This window comes from Heterodontus francisci, chromosome 7, assembly GCF_036365525.1.
Source record: "Heterodontus francisci isolate sHetFra1 chromosome 7, sHetFra1.hap1, whole genome shotgun sequence".
NCBI classification, from domain to species: Eukaryota; Metazoa; Chordata; class Chondrichthyes; order Heterodontiformes; family Heterodontidae; genus Heterodontus; species Heterodontus francisci.
In genome coordinates this window covers 74886531-74912213 of record NC_090377.1, presented here as the reverse complement: position 1 = coordinate 74912213, position 25683 = coordinate 74886531, and the positions used below count along the sequence as shown (strand labels likewise).

Sequence of the window (25683 nt, the reverse complement as noted above, 5' to 3'; positions counted from 1 at the left end):
TGGTTTTTTCAAACTCCAAACTCTGTCCAAAGCGAAAGCAAAAACAATATCTCAAGAGTCAGGCCTCCTGATCCTTATAAATCTTGACCTGTCACTTCTCTGTAAACATCTCCCCTGAGGCAAAAAGCCCCTGCTGGGTATTTATCTGAAGACTGGTGACTTCCAGTACATTGTGTTTGCAAACCCTCAGTCCTTTCAGTGACCCCAGTGGGGAAAACAAATCCATAGAATCCTTTTCCGTTTTCCCAAAGCAAACACAAGTTCTCAAATTAACAAAAAATGGAAGTACTTTCGTAACAGTAGTTTAAATTCAAGAACAGTCGATGCAGTTTCATTGTTGTCGCGCTGCTGCCCGACTCTGGATGTATGTGAGGAGGAACTTAAAAGAACTGGAGAGCGCTGAATTGATAGAAACTGGAGAAGAGGGAAAAGAAGTTAGGGGAGATGGGTAGCATGGGGAATGTGATGATTGGACAGGGGCGGTATTCAGTAAACTGTGTGGTTGTCCAGGAAGACCTTCTGAGGTGTTGGGGAGCAGTACTGGAAACCTGCCTGTTGGGTGGGGGTGGAAAATATTTGGTTTTGTTTCTCATTCCTCTTTGTTGATTTCCCTCAAATGCTTACAACTTGATTTTGGAATTTCATTCTCTGCTTCTCTGGTATTCTTGTGTACATACATACTTGGTGTCTTGCCCTCCTAGCCTGTGCTCTTGCTCTCCTCTCAGTTTTTACTTTGGCTGTCTTTCCTCTTTGCTTTCCTTTCAGGTGTAAATTGATGACTGATGTGGCTAGCAAAGGGGTCATTGGGTGGAAATTGTGGGAAAATATGACCTTTGGCAGGTCCCTTTTTCAACTCCTGTCCCAGACAACTGCACCTCCTAACTCCATTTTCACCCCTTTCCTGCTACTGATTGCTAATTCTACAATCCCTTTACTCCAATCTATCTTTTCCCTCTGCTCTCAAATATCTCACGCTTGACTGTCCATTCAGTTCTCTCCTCCCCTGTCCCCCACATGCTCCACTGAGAAGCCTACTTACCTTGAACCTAGTTCCCTCAGAAGCTGTTTTTGTCAAATTTCAAATTATTTAAAAAAAAATCAGATTTGGGCTGTGGAACTGAACTGCGTTATTACTTGAAATGTTCATAGGATCATAAGAAATAAGAGCAGAAGTAGGGGATTCAGCCCGTCGAGCTTGTTCCGCCATTGAAACAAATCATGGCTGATCATCTACCTCGATGCCATTTTTCCTCACTATCCCCATATCCGTTGATGTCTTTATTCAGAAATCTGTCGATTTTCTTTCTTGAACATGTTCAATGATCGAGCTTCCACAGCCCTCCTGGGGTAGAGAATTCCACAGATTGAATACCTTCTGAATAAAGAAATTCGTCCTCTTTCCATCTTAAATGGCCTGGCCCTTATTTTCAGACAGTGTCCCCTCATTCGAGACTCACCAGTCGGAGGAAACATGCTATCCACATCTACCCTGTCAGGCCCTGTAAGACTTCTTATAAGTTTCAATGCGATCATCTCTCATTCTTTGAAACTCAAGAATATAATGTTATGACTGAGGCGGGAGGAGTGCACTGTTTATTGTAGTCACACTTCTCCACAGGTCACAACATTATATATTTTCCTCCTCTTCTCTTCTCCTCCCCCCCCCTCCCCACTCTTTCTCTCCTCCTCCCCCCCCTCCCCACTCTTTCTCTCCTCCCCCCCCCCTCCCCACTCTTTCTCTCCTCCCCCCCCCCTCCCCACTCTTTCTCTCCTCCCCCCCCCCTCCCCACTCTTTCTCTCCTCCCCCCCCCTCCCCACTCTTTCTCTCCTCCCCCCCCCTCCCCACTCTTTCTCTCCTCCCCCCCCTCCCCACTCTTTCTCTCCTCCCCCCCCTCCTTACTCTTTCTCTCCTCCCCCCCCTCCTTACTCTTTCTCTCCTCCCCCCCCTCCTTACTCTTTCTCTCCTCCCCCCCCTCCTTACTCTTTCTCTCCTCCCCCCCCTCCTTACTCTTTCTCTCCTCCCCCCCCTCCTTACTCTTTCTCTCCTCCCCCCCCTCCTTACTCTTTCTCTCCTCCCCCCCCTCCCCACTCTTTCTCTCCTCCCCCCCCCTCCCCACTCTTTCTCTCCTCCCCCCCCCTCCCCACTCTTTCTCTCCTCCCCCCCCTCCCCACTCTTTCTCTCCTCCCCCCCTCCCCACTCTTTCTCTCCTCCCCCCCCCCTCCCCACTCTTTCTCTCCTCCCCCCCCCTCCCCACTCTTTCTCTCCTCCCCCCCCCCTCCCCACTCTTTCTCTCCTCCCCCCCCCCTCCCCACTCTTTCTCTCCTCCCCCCCCCCTCCCCACTCTTTCTCTCCTCCCCCCCCCCTCCCCACTCTTTCTCTCCTCCCCCCCCCTCCCCACTCTTTCTCTCCTCCCCCCCCCCCTCCCCACTGAGAATACACTTAATCAAATACCAGGAGGGAAATAGAAAGCAATGAAGGTGAACAAGCTAAGAGACAAACGAAAATGCCGTGGGAGAGAATTTGTCTGGTGAACCTCTGTTGCACTCCCTCTATGGCAAGTATATCCTTCCTTAGACCAGGAGACCAAAACTGTGCACACTACTCTCGGTGTGGTCTCGTCAAGGCTCGATACAATTGCAGCAAGACATCTTTACTGCAGTACTCAAATCCCCTTGCAATGAAGGCCAACATACCATTTGTCTTCCTAATTGCTTGCTGCACCTGCATGCTAGAGTCATGGACCAGGTCACCCAGCTCTCTTTGAGCATCAACACTTCCCAACCCCTCACCATTTCTACCAAAGTGGATCATTTCACACTCACTCACATTATAGCCTATCTGCCATGTTTTTTGCCCATTCACTTATCCTGTTCAAATCCCCTTGAAGCCTGCTTTCATACTTCTCAGAACTTACATTCCCACCTAGTTTTGTGTCACCAGCAAATTTGGAAATATTACAATTGGTACCTCTTTCTAAATCATTTAAATAGATTGTGAACAGCTGTGGCCCAAGCACTGATCCTTGCAGCACCATATTAGTAACAGTCTGCCATCCTGAGAGTGACCCGTTTATTCCTACTCTCTGCTTTTTGTCTGTTAACCAATTCGCAGTCCATTGCAGTGTATTATCCCCAATCCCATGTGCTCTAATTTTGTTTGCTCACCTGTGTGGGACCTTATCAAAAGCCTTCTGAAAATCCAAATACACCACATCCACTGGTTCTCCTTTATCTTTGCAACAAGTAACATCCTCAAAAAAACTCCAAGTTTGTCAAACATGATTTTCCTTTCACAAATCCATGTTGCATCTGCCCCAAACCTATCATTATTTTCCAAGTGGCCAGTTATTTCATCCTTTATAATAAATTGTAACATTCTCCCTACTACTGACATCAAAGTAACAGATCTGTAGTTTTCTGTTTTCTCTCTCACTCCCTTTAAACAATGGGGTTATATTTGCTACTTTCCAGTCTGCAGGAACCCTTCCGGAATCTATTGTATTTTGAAAGATAACCACCAAATGCATCCACTATCTCTATAGCCACCTTCTTCAGCACTCTGAGATGTAGCTCATCTGGTCCGGGGGATTTATCAATTTTCAATCCAATTAATTTTTCATGTACTATTTCTTTATACTAATTTCTTTCAGTTCCTCATTTTTACAAGTCCCTTGGTTCCCTAGTATTTCTGAAACATTTTCTATATCTTCCTCTGTGAAGACAAATGCGAGTTAATTGTTTAGAGTCTCTTCCATTTCTTCATTCTCCACCACAAACTCTCCTGTCTCCGCCTGCAGTGGACCCATTTTCATCCTTACTAACCTTTTCCTTTTCACATGCTTAAAGAAGCTTTTGCAGTCCATCTTTGTTTCTAGCTAGCTTGCATTCATAATCTTTTCTTGCCCTTTATCAGTTTCTTGGTATTTCTTTGGACTCCAAATTGGTCCCAATCCTCTGGCTTGCCACTTTTTCTGGCGACCTTTATAAGCCACTTCCTTTGACCTAATGCAATCCTTAACTTTTGTTAGCCTTGGTTGATTTGCCTTTCCTGTTGAGATTTTGTGTCTTAGAGGAATGTATGTTTGTTGTAAATGGTGTAATACATCTTTAAAAACTAGCCATTACTTGTCTACTGTCAAATCTTTTAATGTATTTTCCTAGTCCACCATAGCCAACTTGCCCCTCATACCTTCGTAGTTTCCTTTGTTCAGATTTAAGACCCTGGTTTCAGAAAGAACTGTATCTCTTTCAAACTTAATGTAAAATTCTATCATATTGTGGTCACTATTTCCTAATGGCTCCTTTACAGTGTTTATTAGATATTTCTCATTACTTAATACTAAATCTAAAATAGCAAGATCCCGAGTTGGTTCTTTAATGTACTGCTCCAGAATCCCATCTCGTACATACTCCAAGAATTCATCCTCCACAGTATTAGTGCTAATTAGGTTTACCCAATCTATATGTAAATTGAAATCTCCCATTACTGTATTGTCCATGCTACACGCACCTCTAATTTCCTGATTTATACCATGCCCCAATATTACCACTACAGTTTGGCCTATAAACAAATCCCACCAATGTTTGCCCCTCACTGTTTCTTAGCTCCACCCTAAATGATTCTACATCTTGCTCGTCCGATCTAAGATCCCGTCTCACTAATATACTGATCGCTTCTCTTATTAATAGTGCTACCCCATCTCCTTTTCCCCTCCGCCGATCCCTCCTAGATGACAAATATCTCTGAATATTGAGATCCCAGTCCTGGTCACCCTGTAACCACGTCTCCGTAATGGCAATTAAATCATGCCCATTTACCTCTCTTTGTGCCTTCAAGTCATCTTACCTTGTTGCGAATGCTGCATGCATTCAGATTGAGTGCCCTTAACTTTGTCTTAACATTATTCGTCATTCCAATTCTATTTGATGTTTGCCTTCATCTTGTCTGCCTTCCAATTCCGCTTACTACTTTTCTACTTCCTGAAACCAGTTTTGCTTCCCTCCACACTCAGTTCCCTCTTAGGTTTCCAACCCCCTGCCAATTTAGTTTAAACCCTCCCCAACAGTACTAGCAAATCTCACTGCGAGGATGTTGGTCCTGGTCATGCTAACGTGCAACCAGTCTATCTTGTACAGGTCCCATCTACCTCAGAAATCTGATGCACTCCCTCCTGCACCAATTCTCCAGCCACGTGTTAAATCGCTTAATCCTTCTATTCCTTTGTTCATTAGCACGTGGCACTGGGAGCAATCCACCTGCACGCTAAAATTAGTTTCATGAAAATTGAAAGCGTTAATGAAATCTCTGCATTTTTAAAATGTATGGAATACAAACCAAAAATCTCATCTGAACAGTCTTCTACACTCAGCTTTTTAAAAAAAAAAGTACATCTGTCTACTAAAGCTTTTGAAGTTTCAACTATTTTCAAAAAGTATTTGAAGAATATGTTCCGAGCAGAAAATGCTAGCAGCTGAAGTTCACTTGTATTTGAAAGCAGAAGATTGATCGATGGAATGGCATTTGAGGCAGAGAGGTGAAGGGTTTAGATTAGAGTTGCACCAGGGCACTCAGGAGGCAGCATTCCCAAAAATGGTAAGTTACTGACCCAGACCTAGAGTACAGCAGGGGTGATATCGCACAAGCCTGTGGTAGGATCTTTGCCAGATTAGGAGACAGTGCAGAGGCTGAAGGAGGGAAGATATGAGGAACTTAGGAATGGGGTTTGTGTGGAGGTAGAGAATGAGAATTTTATAAAGGAGACAGAAAATGGGTGAAACAAGTTGATGTGCTCAAGAAGGTGTTCGAGACATCTTCAGCCAATTTATACTCAGTTAAGATCCCACAAACAGTGAAATAAATGAAATAATAACCAGATAATGTTTTGGTGGTGATGTGATATATATTGAAAGGGACACCGAAGAGAACTCCCCTGTTCTTCGAAATAGTTTTTATACCCAATAAAGGGGACAGCTGGGACCTCCATTTAATGTCTTATCCAAGTCTCTGGAGTGGGACTTGTTGTTGGAACACCTTAAGAAGCTGTAATTGAAGGTCACCAGAGGAAGTGATGTCACGTCACACATGGCCAGGGAGTTGTGGGTGTGTGTAGGTGTGGCTCCTGTAGTAGATGTGTGTGTGTATGTATGTATTATATATATAATATATATATTCCAGTTAAAGTATAATTAAAAACTCATGCTTTCTTTGGATATTACTTGCAGTCCTGTGAAGCTTGCAATAGTTCACATATCAAACGAACAAGTAATATTACAGGACTTGAGCCCTCAACATTTCAGACTAAGGGGCAAGAGTGCTACTACTGCGTCAAGACTGGCACTTGGAAAGCAGCAATGCAGCAGAATGGGAACCAACAGGAACAGATCAGGTAGCTCAGTATAGTGAAAATTTCCCTGAAGAGCAGAAAACAGAGGACAAAAGGAAAAGGCCAGATACTAGAATCAAGACAATGCAGCAGAGAATTGAGTCTCAACACCCCTATCCTTATGAAACCTCTTAACTCATCAGTAGTGCCATGGTAGAATTGCTAATAGCGCACACCTGTGCCAATTGGATTTCCAGTCACAATTTTGGCATCACACTTCAGTATCCAGACTCAGTGAGCAATGCCATGGCAAAATCTAAGTCTTGCACTTATCATACTTACTGTATCACACTTGTCACACCTAGATGTCATGCAAGTGTTACTTTTAATTGTACAGTAGATACACATTATTATACTTGCCTTTCAGTCCACCCAGTATTAAGTGGCACAGCTGCTCAAGTTCTGTTTGAGGTCAATTTGCCTTTGTGACGCTGCATCTAACTTTAATTTTTATATTTTTAAACTATCCCCCAACATATTACAGCAGGTGGTTACTTTTTTTATACTTTAGGACTTTCCTGGTGTTGTCTTGCTTCTAAACACCTCCAAGCCTTTTTTGCACTTAGTTTAAAATTTAATTTTAAATTAAGAGGTTCCTCTGCTGCCCATTTCCAACCAACTCAGGAAGTTCAAATTCAAAAACTCTAGCCAACTAGCCATGTGACTTAAACTGGTTTGACCTCTTTGTATTGGGGAAGCAACTACTGGGTCCCCATTGTTTTAACATTGATACTATGCAAATGTCCTTCCAGTGAGGGCTTACAATTTTAAGTTTTTGTTCATGTGGTGAAATAATGTGTGCATCCGTCTCGGCAGCTGGGGGTTTGCCTGACGGTCTATAATCTGACATTTGTCACATGAGCTCTAACAGTATTTTGATAGGTCTAGGAACATTGGTTCAAGGATACCAAGAAAACTGGGATAGATTTTTGGAAGAATCCTAGGATCTGGGGCAATTGGGGAGGGAGTTCATCGGATCTATGAGCATAGGGGTGATTCTGGCTATATAGGAGGTCCTTTCAGATTGGAGTGAGGGGAAGGTGATATTTGATGTAGACAGAATCTGGTATTATTGGGGGCGCAGGAAATAAGCTTGAGGGAAAAAAGGACCCAGACTGCTGTTGGCCCATTTAGAACAATTGACTCCAATCCTCTTGTTCTCATGTCAGCTTCTTTCTGTCCAGTCCGCGACCACTTTTGTGCCTTCAAGTGTTTCCACCACCACTTTTCCCATTGTCAGCCCATTCCTGTCTTTGCTATTGCATTAAAGCATTTTATACATAAATTGTCTACTTAAAATTTATCGATGGAGAATCGCCGGGAGTGCAGAAGTGGGAAAGTTAGTATACCACTGGATGAATCTTGTGGCGTTGTACATCGGGATTGAAGCTTTCGAATGAAGTAGGTTTAAGGGCGTGAAATAATTGGATCAGAGCAAGCAGAATTAATTCCTTATTTTAAAGTCATAGATGTATGCATGTTCATTCATAGGTTTGATAGGTTTGATATATATATATATCTTTCTTTTGGGCCTCCTTATCTCGAGAGACAATGGATACGCGCCTGGAGGTGGTCAGTGGTTTGTGAAGCAGCGCCTGGAGTGGCTATAAAGGCCAATTCTGGAGTGACAGGCTCTTCCACAGGTGCTGCAGAGAAATTTGTTTGTTGGGGCTGTTGCACAGTTGGCTCTCCCCTTGCGCCTCTGTCTTTTTTCCTGCCAACTACTAAGTCTCTTCGACTCGCCACAATTTAGCCCTGTCTTTATGGCTGCCCGCCAGCTCTGGCGAATGCTGGCAACTGACTCCCACGACTTGTGATCAATGTCACACGATTTCATGTCGCGTTTGCAGACGTCTTTATAACGGAGACATGGACGGCCGGTGGGTCTGATACCAGTGGCGAGCTCGCTGTACAATGTGTCTTTGGGGATCCTGCCATCTTCCATGCGGCTCACATGGCCAAGCCATCTCAAGCGCCGCTGACTCAGTAGTGTGTATAAGCTGGGGATGTTGGCCGCTTCAAGGACTTCTGTGTTGGAGATATAGTCCTGCCACCTGATGCCAAGTATTCTCCGAAGGCAGCGAAGATGGAATGAATTGAGACGTCGCTCTTGGCTGGCATACGTTGTCCAGGCCTCGCTGCCGTAGAGCAAGGTACTGAGGACACAGGCCTGATACACTCGGACTTTTGTGTTCCGTGTCAGTGCGCCATTTTCCCACACTCTCTTGGCCAGTCTGAACATAGCAGTGGAAGCCTTACCCATGCGCTTGTTGATTTCTGCATCTAGAGACAGGTTACTGGTGATAGTTGAGCCTAGGTAGGTGAACTCTTGAACCACTTCCAGAGCGTGGTCGCCAATATTGATGGATGGAGCATTTCTGACATCCTGCCCCATGATGTTCGTTTTCTTGAGGCTGATGGTTAGGCCAAATTCATTGCAAGCAGACGCAAACCTGTCGATGAGACTCTGCAGGCATTCTTCAGTGTGAGATGTTAAAGCAGCATCGTCAGCAAAGAGGAGTTCTCTGATGAGGACTTTCCGTACTTTGGACTTCGCTCTTAGACGGGCAAGGTTGAACAACCTGCCCCCTGATCTTGTGTGGAGGAAAATTCCTTCTTCAGAGGATTTGAACGCATGTGAAAGCAGCAGGGAGAAGAAAATCCCAAAAAGTGTGGGTGCGAGAACACAGCCCTGTTTCACACCACTCAGGATAGGAAAGGGCTCTGATGAGGAGCCACCATGTTGAATTGTGCCTTTCATATTGTCATGGAATGAGGTGATGATACTTAGTAGCTTTGGTGGACATCCGATCTTTTCTAGTAGTCTGAAGAGACCACGTCTGCTGACGAGGTCAAAGGCTTTGGTGAGATCAATGAAAGCAATGTAGAGGGGCATCTGTTGTTCACGGCATTTCTCCTGTATCTGACGAAGGGAGAACAGCATGTCAATAGTCGATCTCTCTGCACGAAAGCCACACTGTGCCTCAGGGTAGACGCGCTCGGCCAGCTTCTGGAGCCTGTTCAGAGCGACTCGAGCAAAGACTTTCCCCACTATGCTGAGCAGGGAGATTCCACGGTAGTTGTTGCAGTCACCGCGGTCACCTTTGTTTTTATAGAGGGTGATGATATATATATATCAAACCTATCAAAACTACTTTAATCTTGTACTCCAGCACACTTGTAATGAAGTCTAACATACCATTTTCTTGCCTAATTGCTTGCTGTACCTGCACGTTAACTTTGATTTGTCTACAAGGACATCCAAATACCTCTGAATGCCGATATTTACTAGTTTCTCACCTTTTTTAAAAAATATATATATTTTTTATTTCTATCAGAGTGGATAATTTCCTATTTTCCCACATTATATTCCATCTGCCATAGTCTTGCCCACTTACTTAACCAGTCTATATCTTTTTGCAGCCTCCTTGTGTCTTCGCAGCTTACTTTCCCACCTAGCTTTGTGTTGTCACTTAGGTGCCTCATCTAAGTCTGATTTAAAGTTTTGAGCAAGAGATAAGGGGTGGGGAGAATGTGAGGAAGAACCTTTTTTTTTACACGTTGAGTAGTAACCTGGAACTCGCTGCCGACGAGGGTGGTGGAAGCAGAGACCATCAATGATTTCAAATGGAAATTGCATGGGCACTTGAGGGAAATAAATTTTGCAGGGCAACAGGGATAGAACGGGGGTATGGCAGTACTGGATTGCTGTACAGAGAGGGGCATGGACTTGAGACAAATGGCTTCCTTCTGTGCTGTAATGACTCTGACTCTGCTACAGATTGTAAATAGCTATGGCCTAAGCACCAATCCTTGCAGCACCCCAATAGTTAAGATCTGCCAACCCAAAAATGACCTGTTTGTTCCCACTCTTCTGTCTGTTAACCAATTCTCAATCCATGCTAATTTATTACCCCAACTCCATGAGCCCAGCTTTATGCAACAACCTCTTTTTTTTTTTTAATTCTTTCATGGGATGTGGCTGTCGCTGGCCAGCATTTGTTGCAGATTCCTAATTGCCCTTGAACTGAGTGGCTTGCTAGGCCATTTCGGAGGGTAGTTAAGAGTCTGGAATCACATGTAAGCCAAACCAGGTAAGGACAGCAGATTTCCTTCCCTAAAGGACATTAGTGAACCCGATGGGTTTTTATGACATTGATAGTTTTATGGCATCATTACTGAGACTAGCTTTCAATTCCAGATTTTTTTTTAAATCAATTTCATTTTTATTACTTGAATTTAAATTCCACCAGCTGTCATGGTGGGATTTGAACCCATGTCCCCAGGGCATTCACCTGGGCCTCTGGATTGCTAGTCCAGTGACATTATCACTGCGCTGCCATCTCTTGTGTGGCATCTTACTGAATGTCTGGCAAAGTTTACATAGTTTGTTATAAATATGGATATGGGAATTAATAATCAAAACAGATTAAGTCAAACAGAAGTTGCATTTTTAATATATCAAGTTTGATTTATACACTCAAACGTAAGTATCTGTAAACAAACACAAAACCTCTCAAATTTCAGTTGGTTTATGCAGTTTTTAAATCAAGAAAATCCTTAATCTCAAGAATGGTTCACAAGACAGATTTTCTGACTCTAACAAACCAAAAATGGTGATTGGCTTAAAAAAAACTATTCTAAGGAATTTTTGCTTTCTAACCATAAACAAAGAAACCACAATGATAGCTGTTCTTGTAATCCGTTTGTTCATAATGGATAAACAAAAATATTAAAAATTGGCTGAAATAAAATTCAATCTCCAATCTCTTGCAAATATTTTTAGAATGAAAATGCAATGAAATACAAATTGTCGCAGGATATGAGGGCATGCCATCCTACCCTTCAACTTGGGTTGCTTACTGGGAAATTTTGCCAATTGCACATGTTCAGAATGCACAGTTATGTGGCACTCCATGAGGTGTTGGATAGGAAATTCTGGGATATTGACCTGGTGACGTTGAAGGAATGGCAAAGTATGTCCAAGTACGGGTCGTTTATGACTTGGATAGGAACTTGGAGGTGATGGTGTTCCCTTGACATTCCTGCTCATGCCTGCCTCAGTGGTGGTGGTCATAGGGATGAGGTGCTGCAAAGTAACCTTAATGAGTTGCTGCAGTGTATCCTATGTATTGTATGTACTGCAGCGCTAGTATGCCATTGGGTCTATGACATAAGCACTGATTAAGTAAATAGAATGATGTCCCCTCCTTGACCATTGATTAGTGAGTATGCCATAATGCTGTTTACTTGAGGCTTTGGAAGTGAGCAGCTTTTTGCGGGGTACCCAATCTTTGCCCTGTTCTTGTAGCCATGGTGTTAATGATTGGTAAATGCTGCCCCCCTCTTCCCCGCCCCCCCCAAAAAATGTTGGAGACTTGGTGAATGGCTGCTTTTTTCAGAATGTGTTATTTGTGGTTAATGTACTAATTGCTTGATTGCAGGAGATGTGTGCATGATTAGCACTTCGAAATGTAGAATAAATTAAGATAACTTGCTATCAAAGTAAACAATCTTTTTCTAAATTAGAGGCAGAACTAGTATTTTTCCCCCTTTTTATTCATTTACAGAGTGTTATCAAACAAAATTTAACACTAAGCCGCATAAGCAGATATTAGAACAGATGACCAAAAGTTGGTCAAAGAATTTGTTTTTAAAGGGGTTTTAGAGGTAGAGATTTAGAGGGGGAATTCCAGAGCTTGGGGCTGAGGCAGCTGAAAGCACAGTAACCTGTGATGGAATGATTAAAATAGGAGATGTGCAGGAGGAAAAAATTGGATGAGTGTAGAGATCTGAGGGTTGTCGAGCTGGAGGAGATTACATAGGAAGGGGGTGAGGTCATGGAAATATTTAGAAAAAAGATATGAATTTAAAAATTGAGGCATTGCCAGACCAAGAGCCAGTGTATGTGAGTGAGCATTGGGGTGATGGGTGAATGGAACTTGGTGTGAGTTAGGATGCAGGCAGTAGAGTTTTCTATGAGCTTGTGTTTATGGAGGGTAGAGAATGAGAGGCATTGGAATAGTTAAGTGAAGAGGTGACAAAGGCATGTTTGAGGGTTTCAGTAGCAGATGAGCTGAAGCTGAGTTGGAGTTGGGTGACGTTATGGAGGCAGTCTTGGTGATGCTTATCTCTGGATCAGAGATGAGACCAAGGTAGCGAACGATCTGGTTTGGCATCCTGCCAGGTGCCAGGGAGAGAGCTAGGGAACAGAGTTTGTGGCGGGGACTGGGGTTTATCTGGTTGTCAGATGAGCAGTGTAACAGATTAGAGACAGTAGGAAGGTAAGATAGAGCTGGGTCAGTGTACCTGTGAAAATTACTGCTGTTTTCCAGTGATGTTCCTGAGGAGCAGTATGTATGAGTGCAAGGAGACTTGAGGTAATGGCGTGGGAGAAGGAAGAGAAGCCATTACAGGTGATTCTCTGACCATGATTGGATAGATAAAAATGGAACCAGGCGAGTGCAGTCTCACCAAGCTGGAGGGTGGAGGATGGTGTAGTCAACTGTGTCAAAGTCTGCAGACAGATTGAGATGGACGAGGAGGGATATTTTACCATTGTCGCCTTCACACAGGATAACATTTGTGACTTTGAGGGCCATACCTGGACTGGTTAGGGTGGAAGCATAATTGGAGGGATTCAAACATACCTCCAGGAAATATGGCCACAGTTTTGGGAGGTCACACCACATTCAAGGACTTTGAGGAAAGATGTTGGGACATGGAATGGTTTCGTAGTATCGCTCTCCACCCACATCCCCCTCCCAACCCACTTCCTTCTATGGTCATCCTTGGGTGGGGGTGAGAAACGTTTCCCCCAAGTCAATTAAAGCTGCACTTCCAAATTCCACCTTTCACCACCATTTTGGCAGTGAGTGATCTGCTCAATCACAACCTCACCTCCACCTTTGCACTAGTCCCTATTCAAGTAACTACTTTCTCTAATTGATCGTTCTGTCTGGGAAGTCAAGGGTGAGTTTTTTTAACTAGCATGTTGATAGATTTGATTGGGAGGGGGAAAACAGTATGTGAGGAAAGAAAACTTAATAGCTAACATGGGAACCATTGTGGGAAGTTGGGTGGTCAGTTTAGTGAGAATAGGGTTGAGGGTGCGGGAGGTGGGTCTCGTGGACAAGATGAGTTTGGACAGAACATGAGGGGAGATGGGGAGTTCAGGGTGGGGAGGGGGGTAACTTGGATATTTGACCCAGTGGGGTAGGGAAAGCGAGGGAAGTGGCAGAAGCATCTGAATGAATGGTCTTGGTGACAAAGAAATCCATGAGTTCCTCGTGCTTGGGAGTGAGGGTGGAGGAGGTTGGGAAGAGGGGATTCTGAAGCCGGGGGTTATCCTTGCATTCCAGGATAGACCTGGACTAGTGAGTGATTTTGGCAGAGGAGAGCAGGATTTGTTGTGATTGAACCAGATGAATGGCTAAGCCATGTGTCCTCTGTACTTGTTCAAGTCTGCATCCCTTGGATTTGAGGAAGCAATGGTGAGGGCTGTAATGGGGAGAACAAACAGTATGAGTGTGTAATGGCTTTAATAGGTGCACCAAAGGTGGACGTGAGAGTTTGATGGAGCAGATTGCTAGCTGTTGAAATGTTGTGAATAGTGGGTGGGCCACAGGCCAGACAGTTGGGAATTTGGAAGTGTAGTTGTAAGTGACTTGGGGGAAGAATTTTTTTTTCCAGGGATGGCCATAGAAAAATAGGAGCAGGAGTAGGCCATTTAGCCCTTAGAGCCTGCTCCGCCATTCAATACGATCATGGCTGATCATCCAAACTCAGTAACCTGTTCCCGCTTTCTCCCCGTATCCCTTGATCCCATTAGCCCTAAGAACTATATCTAACTCCTTCTTGAATATATTTAATAATTTGGCCTCAACTGCTTTCTGTGGTAGAGAATTCCACAGGTTCACCACTCTCTGGGTGAATAAATCTCTCCTCATCTCAGTTCTAAATGGTTCACCCCTTGTCCTTGGACTGTGACCCCTGGTCCTGGACTCCCCTGCTATGGGGAACATCCTTCCTGCATCTAGTCTGTCCAGTCCTGTTAAGACTTTTGTAGGTTTCTATGAGATCCCCTCATATTTCTAAATGCTAGCGAATACAAGCTTAATCGACCCAATCTCTCTCCATATGTCAGTCCTGCCATCCCAGGAATCAGTCTGATGAACTTTCACTGCACTCCCTCCATAGCAAGAACATCCTTCCGCAGATAAGGAGACCAAAACTGCACACAATACTCCAGATGTGGTCTCACCAAGGCACTGTATAATTGCAGCAAGACATCCTTGCTCCTGTACTCGAATCCTCTCGCTATGAAGGCCAGCATACCATTTGCTGCCTTAATTGCCCGCTGTACCTGCATGCTGACTTTCAGCAACTGGTGCACAAGGACACCCAGGTCTCACTGCACCTCCCCTTTCCAAATCTATCACCGTTTAGATAATCTGTCTTTCTGTTTTTGCCACCAAAGTGGATAACTTCACATTTATCCACATGATACTGCATCTGCCATGTATTTGCCCACTCACTCAATCTGTCCATATCACATTGGAGCTTCTCTGCATCCTCCTCACAGCTCACACTCCCACCCAGCTTTGTGTCATCTGCAAACTTGGATATATTACATTTAATTCCCTCATCTATATCATTAATGTGAATAGCTGGGGTCCTCGCACTGATCCCTGCGGTACCCCACTAGTCACTGCCTGCCACTCAGGAAAACGACCCCTTTATTCCTACTCTTTGTTTCCTGTCTGCCAACAAGTTCTCTATCCATGTCAGTACCTTACCCCCAATCCCATGTGCTTTAATTTTGCACGCTAATCTCTTATGTGGGACCTTATCGAAAGCCTTCTGGAAGTCCAAATACACCACATTTACTGGTTCTCCTTTATCTATTTTACTAGTTAGAAGGAAGTGGGTTGGGAGGGAATGTGGGTGGAGAGTGATATCGTATTTGTGATTGATATGATGGAAATAGTGAGGCCAGGCAAGGGGATGGTCGTGAATATGGGTAGCGAAGTCTATATGGAGGGAGGATAGAAGGGCATTGACTCAATGGAGAGCAAAAGAGTTGTAATACTTTTAACGCAAGCAACGTGGTTCTTGTATTTCAGGAGTAAGGATTTAAAGCAGTGATCAAATTTTAAAGCGGCTGAATTGATTTGTTTTTTCTTCACATTGAAAAGAGTGTGCATTGTAATTATAATGGCATCTTGTAATGCTTGGACTAATGTAAATCATGTTTTTTTATTCCCAGCCCCTTGACTTGGCCTCTGCACAACTTGCAGCATCAAATGGATGGCAGTTAATAACTCCAACACCCACTGTCGTAACAAAAGATACTGCTGGTAATTTTGTGCAAATTACTGGACAGGTTCCAGGATCTCCAGTTACTGCTTCTGTACCAACAAGTGGACAGTATGTTTTACAAAGCTTGCAGAACCAGCAGGTCTTTGCTGTTGCTCCAGGATCATCCACAGCTCCAACTGGTGTAGTGCCTAGTGTTCAATATCAAGTTATTCCACAAATTCAAACTGGAGATGGGCAACACTTGCAACTGAGCTTAGCCCCTTCTGGTGCAGAAACAGCATTGCAGCAAGATGGTAATGGCCATATTCAAATTATTCCTGGCACCAACCAAGCAATAATTGCTGGTAAGACTCCTTCAGGCAACATTCTGACAACCCAAAATCTTATGTCACCAACTGTTTCAGTTCAGATACAGCAGAGCAATGCACATGTCCCTGTGCAAATTCAAGGAGTAGCTTACAGTGGTACATCTTATCCTGGTCAAGCTCAGCTTCTAACGAATGTTCCTGTTGGATTAACAGGAAATGTTGCTTTTGTGCCCATTGGAAATGTTGATGTTGATTCTCTTGGAACATCACCGACTTCACAGTCCATGACTCAGAGTAATGCTGCAGCGATTACTACGTCAAGCCAGATGATTATACCTGTTTCATCAGAAGCTATAAATAATATAGATACCTCAACAAGGACAGATGAGCAAAGTATTACTGTAGCATTGCAGAACTCTGCTTCTAGTGACTCTAACACTAATATAGCTTCATTTGTGCCAACAACTTCAGTGGGTCACATGGTAGTTTCTGATGACCATATTGATGATGTGCAGCAAACTTCAGCCATTAGTAATTCTACTGCAACCTCTGATCAGATACAGGCAACAAATGTTCTGCATGTGAATCAAACTACTGTTGATCAAACACAGTTACAAGACATACAAGCTTCAGCCTCTCAAACAGCTGACCATCAGATTCAATATCAGTCACATCAGCAATTTACTGTCCAGCCTCAGATTGTTCAGAGTATACCACAGCAGGCAATACAGACTATTGCAGGGCAAACAATTACTGCACAAGCAGTTCCTCAGCAAGCCTTGCAAAATCTTCAACTACAAGTAGTGCAAAATGCAGGCTCCCTGATATTACGAGCCCCAACATTAACTCCATCTGGAGAAATTACCTGGCAAACCTTTCAGGTGCAGAACATCCAGAACTTGCAAAATGTGCAAATTCAGAATGCGCCAACCCAGCAGATAACTCTTACACCAGTGCATACTGTTACGTTGGGCCAAGTAGCATCCAGTGGGGCATTGACACCAATTGCACCAGCTCCATTAACTGTTAGTAGCCCACAATTGCAGACAGCAACTGTGAATTCATTCGCTTCTTCAAGCATGCAGTTGCAACAAGGTACACACAATTCAAGTAAGTATTTTGAATTAACTTGATCTGTAATGAAATCTGTTATTTTAAATTCGAGATTAAGAATGTGTGAATCTGTTATATTCTCCAACATCCTCTGTGGTTTTCCTGTGTTATATCATCAGGTGTGCAACCGACCTCCAAGATTCTGTCATTGCTGCTCTAAAATTGAGCACTGGGTGGTGTATGAGAGCCACCTGACATGTTTTTTGACCTTCATTATGGACCTGCCTGGCTTCCCCACTACAATATGGCTAAGATTTGTAACTCTGTTTATTTTGACTGCTGTTTTGCTACTATGGGAACACATATTCAGACTGCAGTGAACTGTGCTATCCAGTTAATTATATAACGCAAATTTATTAATATATATGTGCACAACTTCATATTGGACTTAACCTGCCATGTTTGCATAACAGATGCTGTGTACTATAATTATAACTTTGAAGTATAGAAGTGTTATGGGTTAGTTTAAGGAACTTAATGTTTCTTTAAACTTTGCTATGAACTTTAAAGAATAATTGTTCAAAACTGGACCCATGTGCACCTTAATCGTATAGGAGCCTTGTCAATCTTGCCCCATTTGAGGACAGTTAGGTGCTATATGTTCCAACCAAATATTTTTAGTAGTTAAGTTTTAGATGTTGTAAGAGACCTATTTTAATGTAGCTTTGGTAGGGAGGAGAAATAGTTCTGGTGTGACCAGTGTAAAGTGGACTGAATCAGGTTTAAAATGTCTTATGGGGAATAAAAAGATTGAAATAATCCAAGCTACAAGTATATTGCTCAGTTGATGCTACTTCCACATCATTGAAGAATCAGTTCAGGTTGTCGAGGGAATTTTTTTAAAAACTGTACCTTGGTGTAGGAGCAGGGGGGGAAAATGCTGGTAAGGGAGATGAGGCAGTGCACGTCAAGGAGAAGGTGATCAAATGTATTCCTGTTGCTAATTGACATCCCAAATAGAGAAAGGTCCCAAGAAGGAAAAGTTGATTCTGATGCTGCATCAATTGGTGAATGCTATTGCCTTGGCTAGAGTATTAATAGGTCCTAAAGCATTTGTCCTTGGATTCATTAAGCCAATAGTTTCATGTGTTCAAAATGAGGAGATGGGGCAGGATGGCTTGTTAATGGGAGACAAGGGGCCGAGTGGCCTACTCCCGTTCCTAATTCGTATGAATGCATGTAACATTCGCAACAAAACAGATGAACTGATAGTGCAAATAGAAATAAATAATTACGATTTGATAGCCATAACAGACATAGCTGCAGGATGACAGATTGAGACCTGAATATTGAAGGGTACATGACAATTAGGAAGGACAGGAAGCTAGGAAAAGGTGGAGGGGTGGCTTTGTTAATTAATGGTATTAGTGCAATAAAGAGGGAGGATCTAAATTCAGGAAACCAGGACGTAGAAGCGGTTTGGGTAGAGATTAGAAGTGATAAAGGCAAGAATTCATTTGTGGGAGTGGTATACAGGCCCCCTAACAAAAACCACATGATAGGACGGGGTATAAAGGAAGAAATAATGGGAGCTTGTCAGAAAGGTATGGCGATAATCATGGGGGATTTTAATCTACATATAGACTGGAAAACTCAGATGTGCAAAGGTAGCCTAGATGAGTTCATAGAATGTTTTCAGGATAGTTTCTTAGAACAGCACGTTCTGGAGCCAACCAGAGAGCAGGCTGTATTAGACCTGGTATTGTGCAACGAGGTAGGATTAATTCATGACCTCATAGTGAAGGTGCCATGAGGCAGCAGCGATTTATAATATGATTGAATTTTACACTCTGTTTGAGGGAGAGAAGAGTGGGTCTAAGACTAGTATTTTAAACTTAAGGCATGAAAGCAGAACCATTTAAAGTGAACTGGTAAAATAGGTTAAGGGATGGGTCAATAGAGATGCAGTGGAAGATGTTGAAGGGGATATTTCAGAATACACAGAATAGATGCATTCCAACGAGAGAGAAATTTCAAGGGGAGGACCATGGTTAACTAAAGAAGTTAAAGATAGTATCAAAAAATTAAAGAAAAAGCATATAATTATGCAAAGGTGGGTTGTAGGTCAGAAGATTGGACAGAATATAAACCGCAAAGAATGACTTAGATTCATGAGGGAAAAATTAGAATATGCGAGAAAACTAGCTAGAAATAAAAACACATAGTAAGAGCTTCTACAGATATTTTACAGTTAACAAAGTGAGTGTTGGTCCTATAGAGAGTGAGTCTGGGGAATTAATAGGGCGGCGCAGTGGTTAGCACCGCAGCCTCACAGCTCCAGCGACCCGGGTTCGGTTCTGGGTACTGCCTGTGCGGAGTTTGCAAGTTCTCCCTGTGACCGCGTGGGTTTCCGCCGCGTGCTCCGGTTTCCTTCCACAGCCAGAGACTTGCAGGTTGATAGGTAACTTGGCCGTTGTAAATTGCCCCTAGTGTAGGTAGGTGGTAGGAGAATTGAGGGAAGGTGGGGATGTGGTAGGGAATATGGAATTAATGTAGGATTAGTATAAATGGGTGGTTGGTCGGCACAGACTCTGGCCGAAGGGCCTGTTTCAGTGCTGTATGACACTATGTAATCACTATGTAAAAATTAGGAGATGGCAGATGAATTGAACAGGTATTTTGCATTGGTCTTCACTATAGAGGATTCAAGTAACATCCCAGAAATAGCTGTAATCGGGAAATGGAAGGGAGGGAGGAACTTGAGAAAATGACTCATCAGGGGCGTGGTACTGGAGTTGTGTGCTGACAAGTTACTGGGTCTTGATAGTTCTGTCCTCAGTGGAGTGTTGAAGATAACCACCATCTTTCTTAAGGTGATTTTCCAGAGACTTGTTACCAGTTCTAGTTTTAGCCTCAATGTGTCAGTTTGAATGTTAGGTGGAATTTTCTTTTACTTTTGAGCTCAGATTCTTCTGCATATCCATTTTCCTTTTGATCTTTGAGCAGAGACAAAATATATTGATTGACCTCCAGTCCTGGCTTTTCATCACTCTTGCACTGAATGATACTATATAAGAGAGACCCCAATCAACTGCTAGTGTGTTGGATTTTTCACAATATGGCAAATTTGATACTTTGGTGATTTGAACTGAGTTCAAGAAAAAAGATGTGCCTTTTGTAGTCTGAATTTTGGTGTTCAGCATATCTTCTACCCCGTAAGGTCAACTGAAAGTTAGCAGTTTGTTCCCACAGAAGTGGATCCATATTTGAAACAGCAGGTACATAGAAACATAAAAAATAGGAACAGGAGTAGGCCAGTCGGCCCTTCAGGCCTGCTCCGCCATTCAAAAAAAGATGATGGCTGATTGTCTAATTCAGTACCCTGTTCCTGCTTTCACCCCATATCCCTTGATCCCTTTGGCATTAAGAAGTACATCTGTCTCCTTCTTGAATATATTTAATGACTTGGCCTCCACTGCCCTTCTGCGGTAGAGAATTCCACAGGTTCACCATCCTCTGAGTGAAGAAATTTCTTCTCATCTCGGTTCTAAATGGTATACCCCGTATTCTGAGATTGTGACCCCTGGTTTGGCTGGGAGTCCCATCGGGAACATCCTCCCTGCATCTAGCCTGTCTAGTCCTGTTAGAATTTTATAGGTTTCTACGAGATCCCCTCTCATTCATCTAAACTCCAGTGAATGACCCAATCTCTCCTCCATATGCCAATCTTCCCATCCCAGGAATCAGCCTAGTAAATCTTCTTTGCACTCCCTCCATGGCAAGAACATCCTACCTCCGATAAGGAGACCAAAACTGCGCACACTACTCCAGATGTGGTCTCACCAAGGCCCTGTATAACTGCAGTAAGACATTGTTGCGCCTGTACTCAAATCCTCTTGCAATGAAGGCCAACATACCGTTCGCCTTCCTAACTGCTTGCTGCACCTGAATGCTTGCTTTCAACGACTGGTGTACAAGGACACCCAGGTCTCCTTGCACCTCCGCCTTTCCCAATCTGTCACCATTCAGATGATCTGCCTTTCTGTTTTTACAGCCAAAGTAGATAACCTCATTTATCCACGTTATGCTGCATCTGCCTTGCATTTGCCCACTCACCCAACTTGTCCAAATCACATTGGAGCCTCTCTGCATCCTCCTCACAGCTCACATTCCCCCCCCCCCCCTAGTTTTGTGTCATCTGCAAACTTGGGAATGTTACGTTTAGTTCCCTCATCCAAGTCATGAAGATATATTGTGAATAGCTGGGGCCCATGCACTGAGTAGTACAGTAGACTGAGTATAGCTGGGGCCCAACTACAATAGACTATCTTCAGATACTGAAATTTGGACTTAAAATTTTAAAATGTTTTGTCTTGATGAATATTCAAGCTTCACAGACTACCGTAATTTGTTGCATTTCTCCCTTTTGGAGCTTACAGAATTCTCTATAAACTTGTACCCACAGTTTCAAGTTTCTTGCAGTTTCTCATTCCTTAAATAAAAAGTGGCATTTTGCTAAACTAGTTGTAAATAGTGAGACATTGAGGTTCAGAGAACGATATTCGTCTTGTGTCACGTAGCTTGGTAACCATGAGGCCTTGACCTTGTCCCAAGTTTTTATCTGATATGGGTACTAGAATTTCAGTTACAGTGGAAAATACCATTTCTACTTATTCCTAAATTTTTAGGCTTAGTGAGTTGTTAGCACTTGTCCTTTTTTAACAGTTGGATTTAGAGAAAAGCTCCTTTTACTCTGCCCAACAGTGCATTAACTCCAAACTTGAGTACATTCTACTGAAAAACCCTGTTTCCGTTTTGACTACTTATTGGGTCTGTTATAGATTCTGGAAAGTGCTGAATAGATAATTGCCTTACTTTAAAGATTTGCAACATTCTTTGACTGGAATTATCCACAACTACAGATCCCTTTTATGAAAGAGTTTTTTGAATGCAACTCTAAAACTGCACAACACCTGCAGCTCTTCACCCTGTGCAACAGTTAGAATTATTACTGAGCCTTTGGCTTATGTTGGAAACAAGAATATAACGTGATTAAAATACATGTGCTAATCTACTTAAACTACATGTGCAGCAATTCTTGACAGCTTTGCGGAGAGATTAATCTAACATTTAGTAAAGAATTAAAGTTCTTATGAAGACAATGATTATTGCATTTCAGCCACTGGAAAGATTTCATTAACAACAATCAGATGCCAATCCCACCTTTTTATATGCCCATTTGATTTATGATTCTCTCTTTTTTTGCAATGCCTCCCATACTTGTTAGCGGACAAGACTTGCATTAATATAGTGCCTTTTGTGACCTCCAGGATGTTCTAAAGCACTTTACAGCCAGTGAAGTACTTTGGAAGTGTAGTTACTGCTGTTATGTAGGAAACATGGTAGCCAATTTGCACACAGCAGAGCCCCACAAGCAGCAATGTTATAATGACCAGATAATCCATGTTTTCATTAATGTTGATTGAGGGATAAATATTGGCCAGGACACTGGGGATAACCCCAGCTGCTGCTCTTCAGAATAATGCCATGGGATCTTTTATGTCTACCTAAGAGAGTAGATGGGACCTTGGTTTATCATCCCATCCAAAAGATGGCACTTTGGAGTGTCGCACTGCAGTGCATTGTCAACCTCAAGTTTTGTGCTCAAGTTTTGGATGTGGGACTTGAGCCCATAACCACCTGGCTCGGGCGAGAGTGCTACCAACTGATCCACAGCTGATACTACGCTATAGCCCGATAATATGTTGGGGATACTAAAATTTGTGTTTCTCCCAATGCACTTTATTTGTGCTCAGACTAAGACTGTTGCCAAAACTGAACACATGCCTTCAACGAATGGAAACTTGCTCCTCGTGTGGAATATGCCACTGGCTTGTTGAACACTCTTTTCTTGAGTTACACACTGGAAAGAGTTGCACCCACCTGATCGCTCCGAAAGGTAGAGGGAAAAGCTCCATGCTGACTAACTATATTTTGCAGACTAAATATTGTATCGTAAGTAATTTAAACTGAAGCAAAATAAATCAACAAAACAAGTGCACAATACTTCACTTTCTCTGATAATTCTAATGATTAAAGTAGAATGTTTTGGGTATCTGAACATTTTTTCCCTCGAGTTCTTTTATTTTATGTAAGTACATGTCCTTAAGCTCATGAAACACTGTCTTGCTGTACTTGTTTAGAAATATGATTGAAATGGGTGAACTGAAGATTTGGATACTACTTCATACTTTATCCAAGAGTACATGTGGAAGCTTCATTATACTACAAAAATGTGGTAATTCTTGCCTTCTACTGATTGCTCGCAATAAACACAGGTTTATCGGCATCTGATGACAGCCATGTGTCGCTGATCTTCTATTGAACATTCATTCACTACTCAGACTATGATGTCAAAGGCCTTGCATTTTCTAGTCAGCTTCGTATATCATTTTAAAGCTTTTGACCGTCCCAGACTCGCTATTTGCTTTGCGGTGCTACCTTATATCTTTATAATTTAATTTCCCATCTGATTTGCTGCCCCTTAATAACATCGTCCAATCAGTTTGAGAGTAAGAAGTATGGGTCTCAGACTAGTGCCTTAAACTTAAATAAAGGCAGTCACAAGGGTGTGGAGACAGAGTTGACTAAAGTGAACTGGGTAATTATTAAAAGATAAAAGTTTCTACAAGTATTTAAAAAGGAAAAGAGTAACTCAAATGAATGTTGGTCCTCCAGAGAAAGAGTCTGAGGAATTATTTGTGGGTATCAGGTAAATGGCAGAAGCATTGAACAGGTATTTTGTGTCTGTCTTCACTGGAGAAGACACAAATATCCCAAAGATAGTTGAAAAACAAGAGGTAAAGGGAGGGAAGAACTTTAAAACAATCACCAGTGAAACGGTCCTGGGAAAACTATTGGAGCTAAAGGCTGACAAGTTCCCAGGACCTGCTGACCTGCATCCTAAGGTCTTAAAAGAAGTGGCCGCAGAAATAGTAGATGCATTAGTTGTGATCTTCCAAAATTCCCTAGATTCTGGAAAAGTCCCTGCGGGTTGGAAAATAGCTAATGTAACACCTCTATTCAAGAAAGGGAGCTAGAAAGCAGGAAACTAGCCTAACATCTGTCATAGGGGAATGCTAGAATCCATTCAGAAGGAGGTTATAGCAGGACATTTAAAAAAAAAAATCATGTGATTAGGCAGAGTCAACATGGTTTTGTGAAAGGGAGATCCTTTTTGGCCTCCTTGTCTCGAGAGACAATGGTAAGTGCCTAGAGGTGGTTAGTGGTTTGTGGAGCAGCACCTGGTTATGAAGGCCAATTCTAGAGTGACAGAATCTTCCACAGGCGCTGCAGGTAAAGTTGGTTGTCGGGGCTGTTACACAGTTGGCACTCTTCTTACACTTCAGTCTCTTTTCCTGTCAACTGCTGAGTCTCTTTGACTTGCCCTTCTGCCCCGCCTTTATAGCTGTCCACCACTCTGGCGATCGCTGGCAACTGGCTCCCACGACTTGTGGTCAATGTCGCAGGACTTCATGTTGCGTTTGCAAACTCTTTAAAGCAGAGACTTGGACGTCCGGTGGGTCTGATACCAGTGACGAGCTCACTGTACAATACGTCCTTGGGGATCCTGTTATCTTCCATGTGGCTCATATGGCCAAGCCATCTCAAGCGCCGCTGGCTCAGTAGGGCATACATGCTGGGGATGTTGGCTGCCTCGAGGACTTCGGTATTGGAGATACAGTCCTGCCACCTGATGCCAAGGATTCTCCGGAAGCAGCAAAGATGGAATGCGCTGAGATGTTGCTCTTGGCTGATGTACGTTGTCCAGACCTCGCTGCCATTGAGCAAGTCACTGAGGACATAGGCTTGAAACACTGACTTTTGTGTTCCGTGTCAGTCTGCCATTTTCCCACCCCCTCTTGGCCAGTCTGGATATAGCAGCAGACACCTTTCCCACGTGCTTGTTGATTTCTGCATAGAGAGACAGGCTACTGGTGATGGTTGAGTCTAGCTAGGTGAACTCTTGAACCACTTCCAGAGCGTGGTTGCTGATATTGATGGATGGAGCATTTCTGACGTCCTGTCCCATGATCGCTTTCTTGAAACTGATGGTTAGGCTAAATCCATTGCAGGCGGCCGCAAGCCTGTTGATGGGTCTGTGCAGACACTCTTCCGTGTGGAATGTTAATGCAGCATCGTCAGCAAAGTGGAGTTCCCTGATGAGGACTTTCCATACTTTGGTCTTCGCTCTAAGACGGCCAAGTTTCAACAATCTGCCATCTGATCTTGTGTGGAGGAAAATTCCTTCTTAAGACTTGAACGCATGTGAGAGCAGCAGTGAGAAGAAGATCTCAAACAGTGTAGGCGCGAGAACACAGCCCTGTTTCACACCACTCAAGATGGGAAAGGGTCTGATGAGGCACCGTTCTGCTGATTTGTGCCTTTCATATTGTCATGGAATGAGGTGATGATACTTGGTAGCTTTGGACATCCGATCTTTGCTAGTAGTCTGGAGAGACCATGTCTGCTGCTGATGTCAAAGGCTTTGGTGAGATCTATGAAAGCAACCTAGAGGGGCATCTGTTCGCGGCATTTCTCCTGTAGCTGGCGAAGGG

At 43.2% G+C, this 25683-nt stretch overlaps 1 protein-coding gene across 3 annotated transcripts in view; it reads left to right on the top strand.

Annotated features, from left to right (window-relative positions):
- The window catches only part of LOC137372070 (transcription factor Sp3-like), a 79282-nt gene that overhangs the window by 11332 nt on the left and 42267 nt on the right, over nt 1-25683 (top strand). For all 3 annotated transcript variants that reach the window (XM_068035438.1, XM_068035437.1, XM_068035436.1), the window contains one exon: nt 15652-17122. In XM_068035438.1, coding sequence (XP_067891539.1) covers nt 15652-17122 — 1471 coding nt within the window. The remainder of the gene's footprint in view (nt 1-15651; nt 17123-25683) is intronic.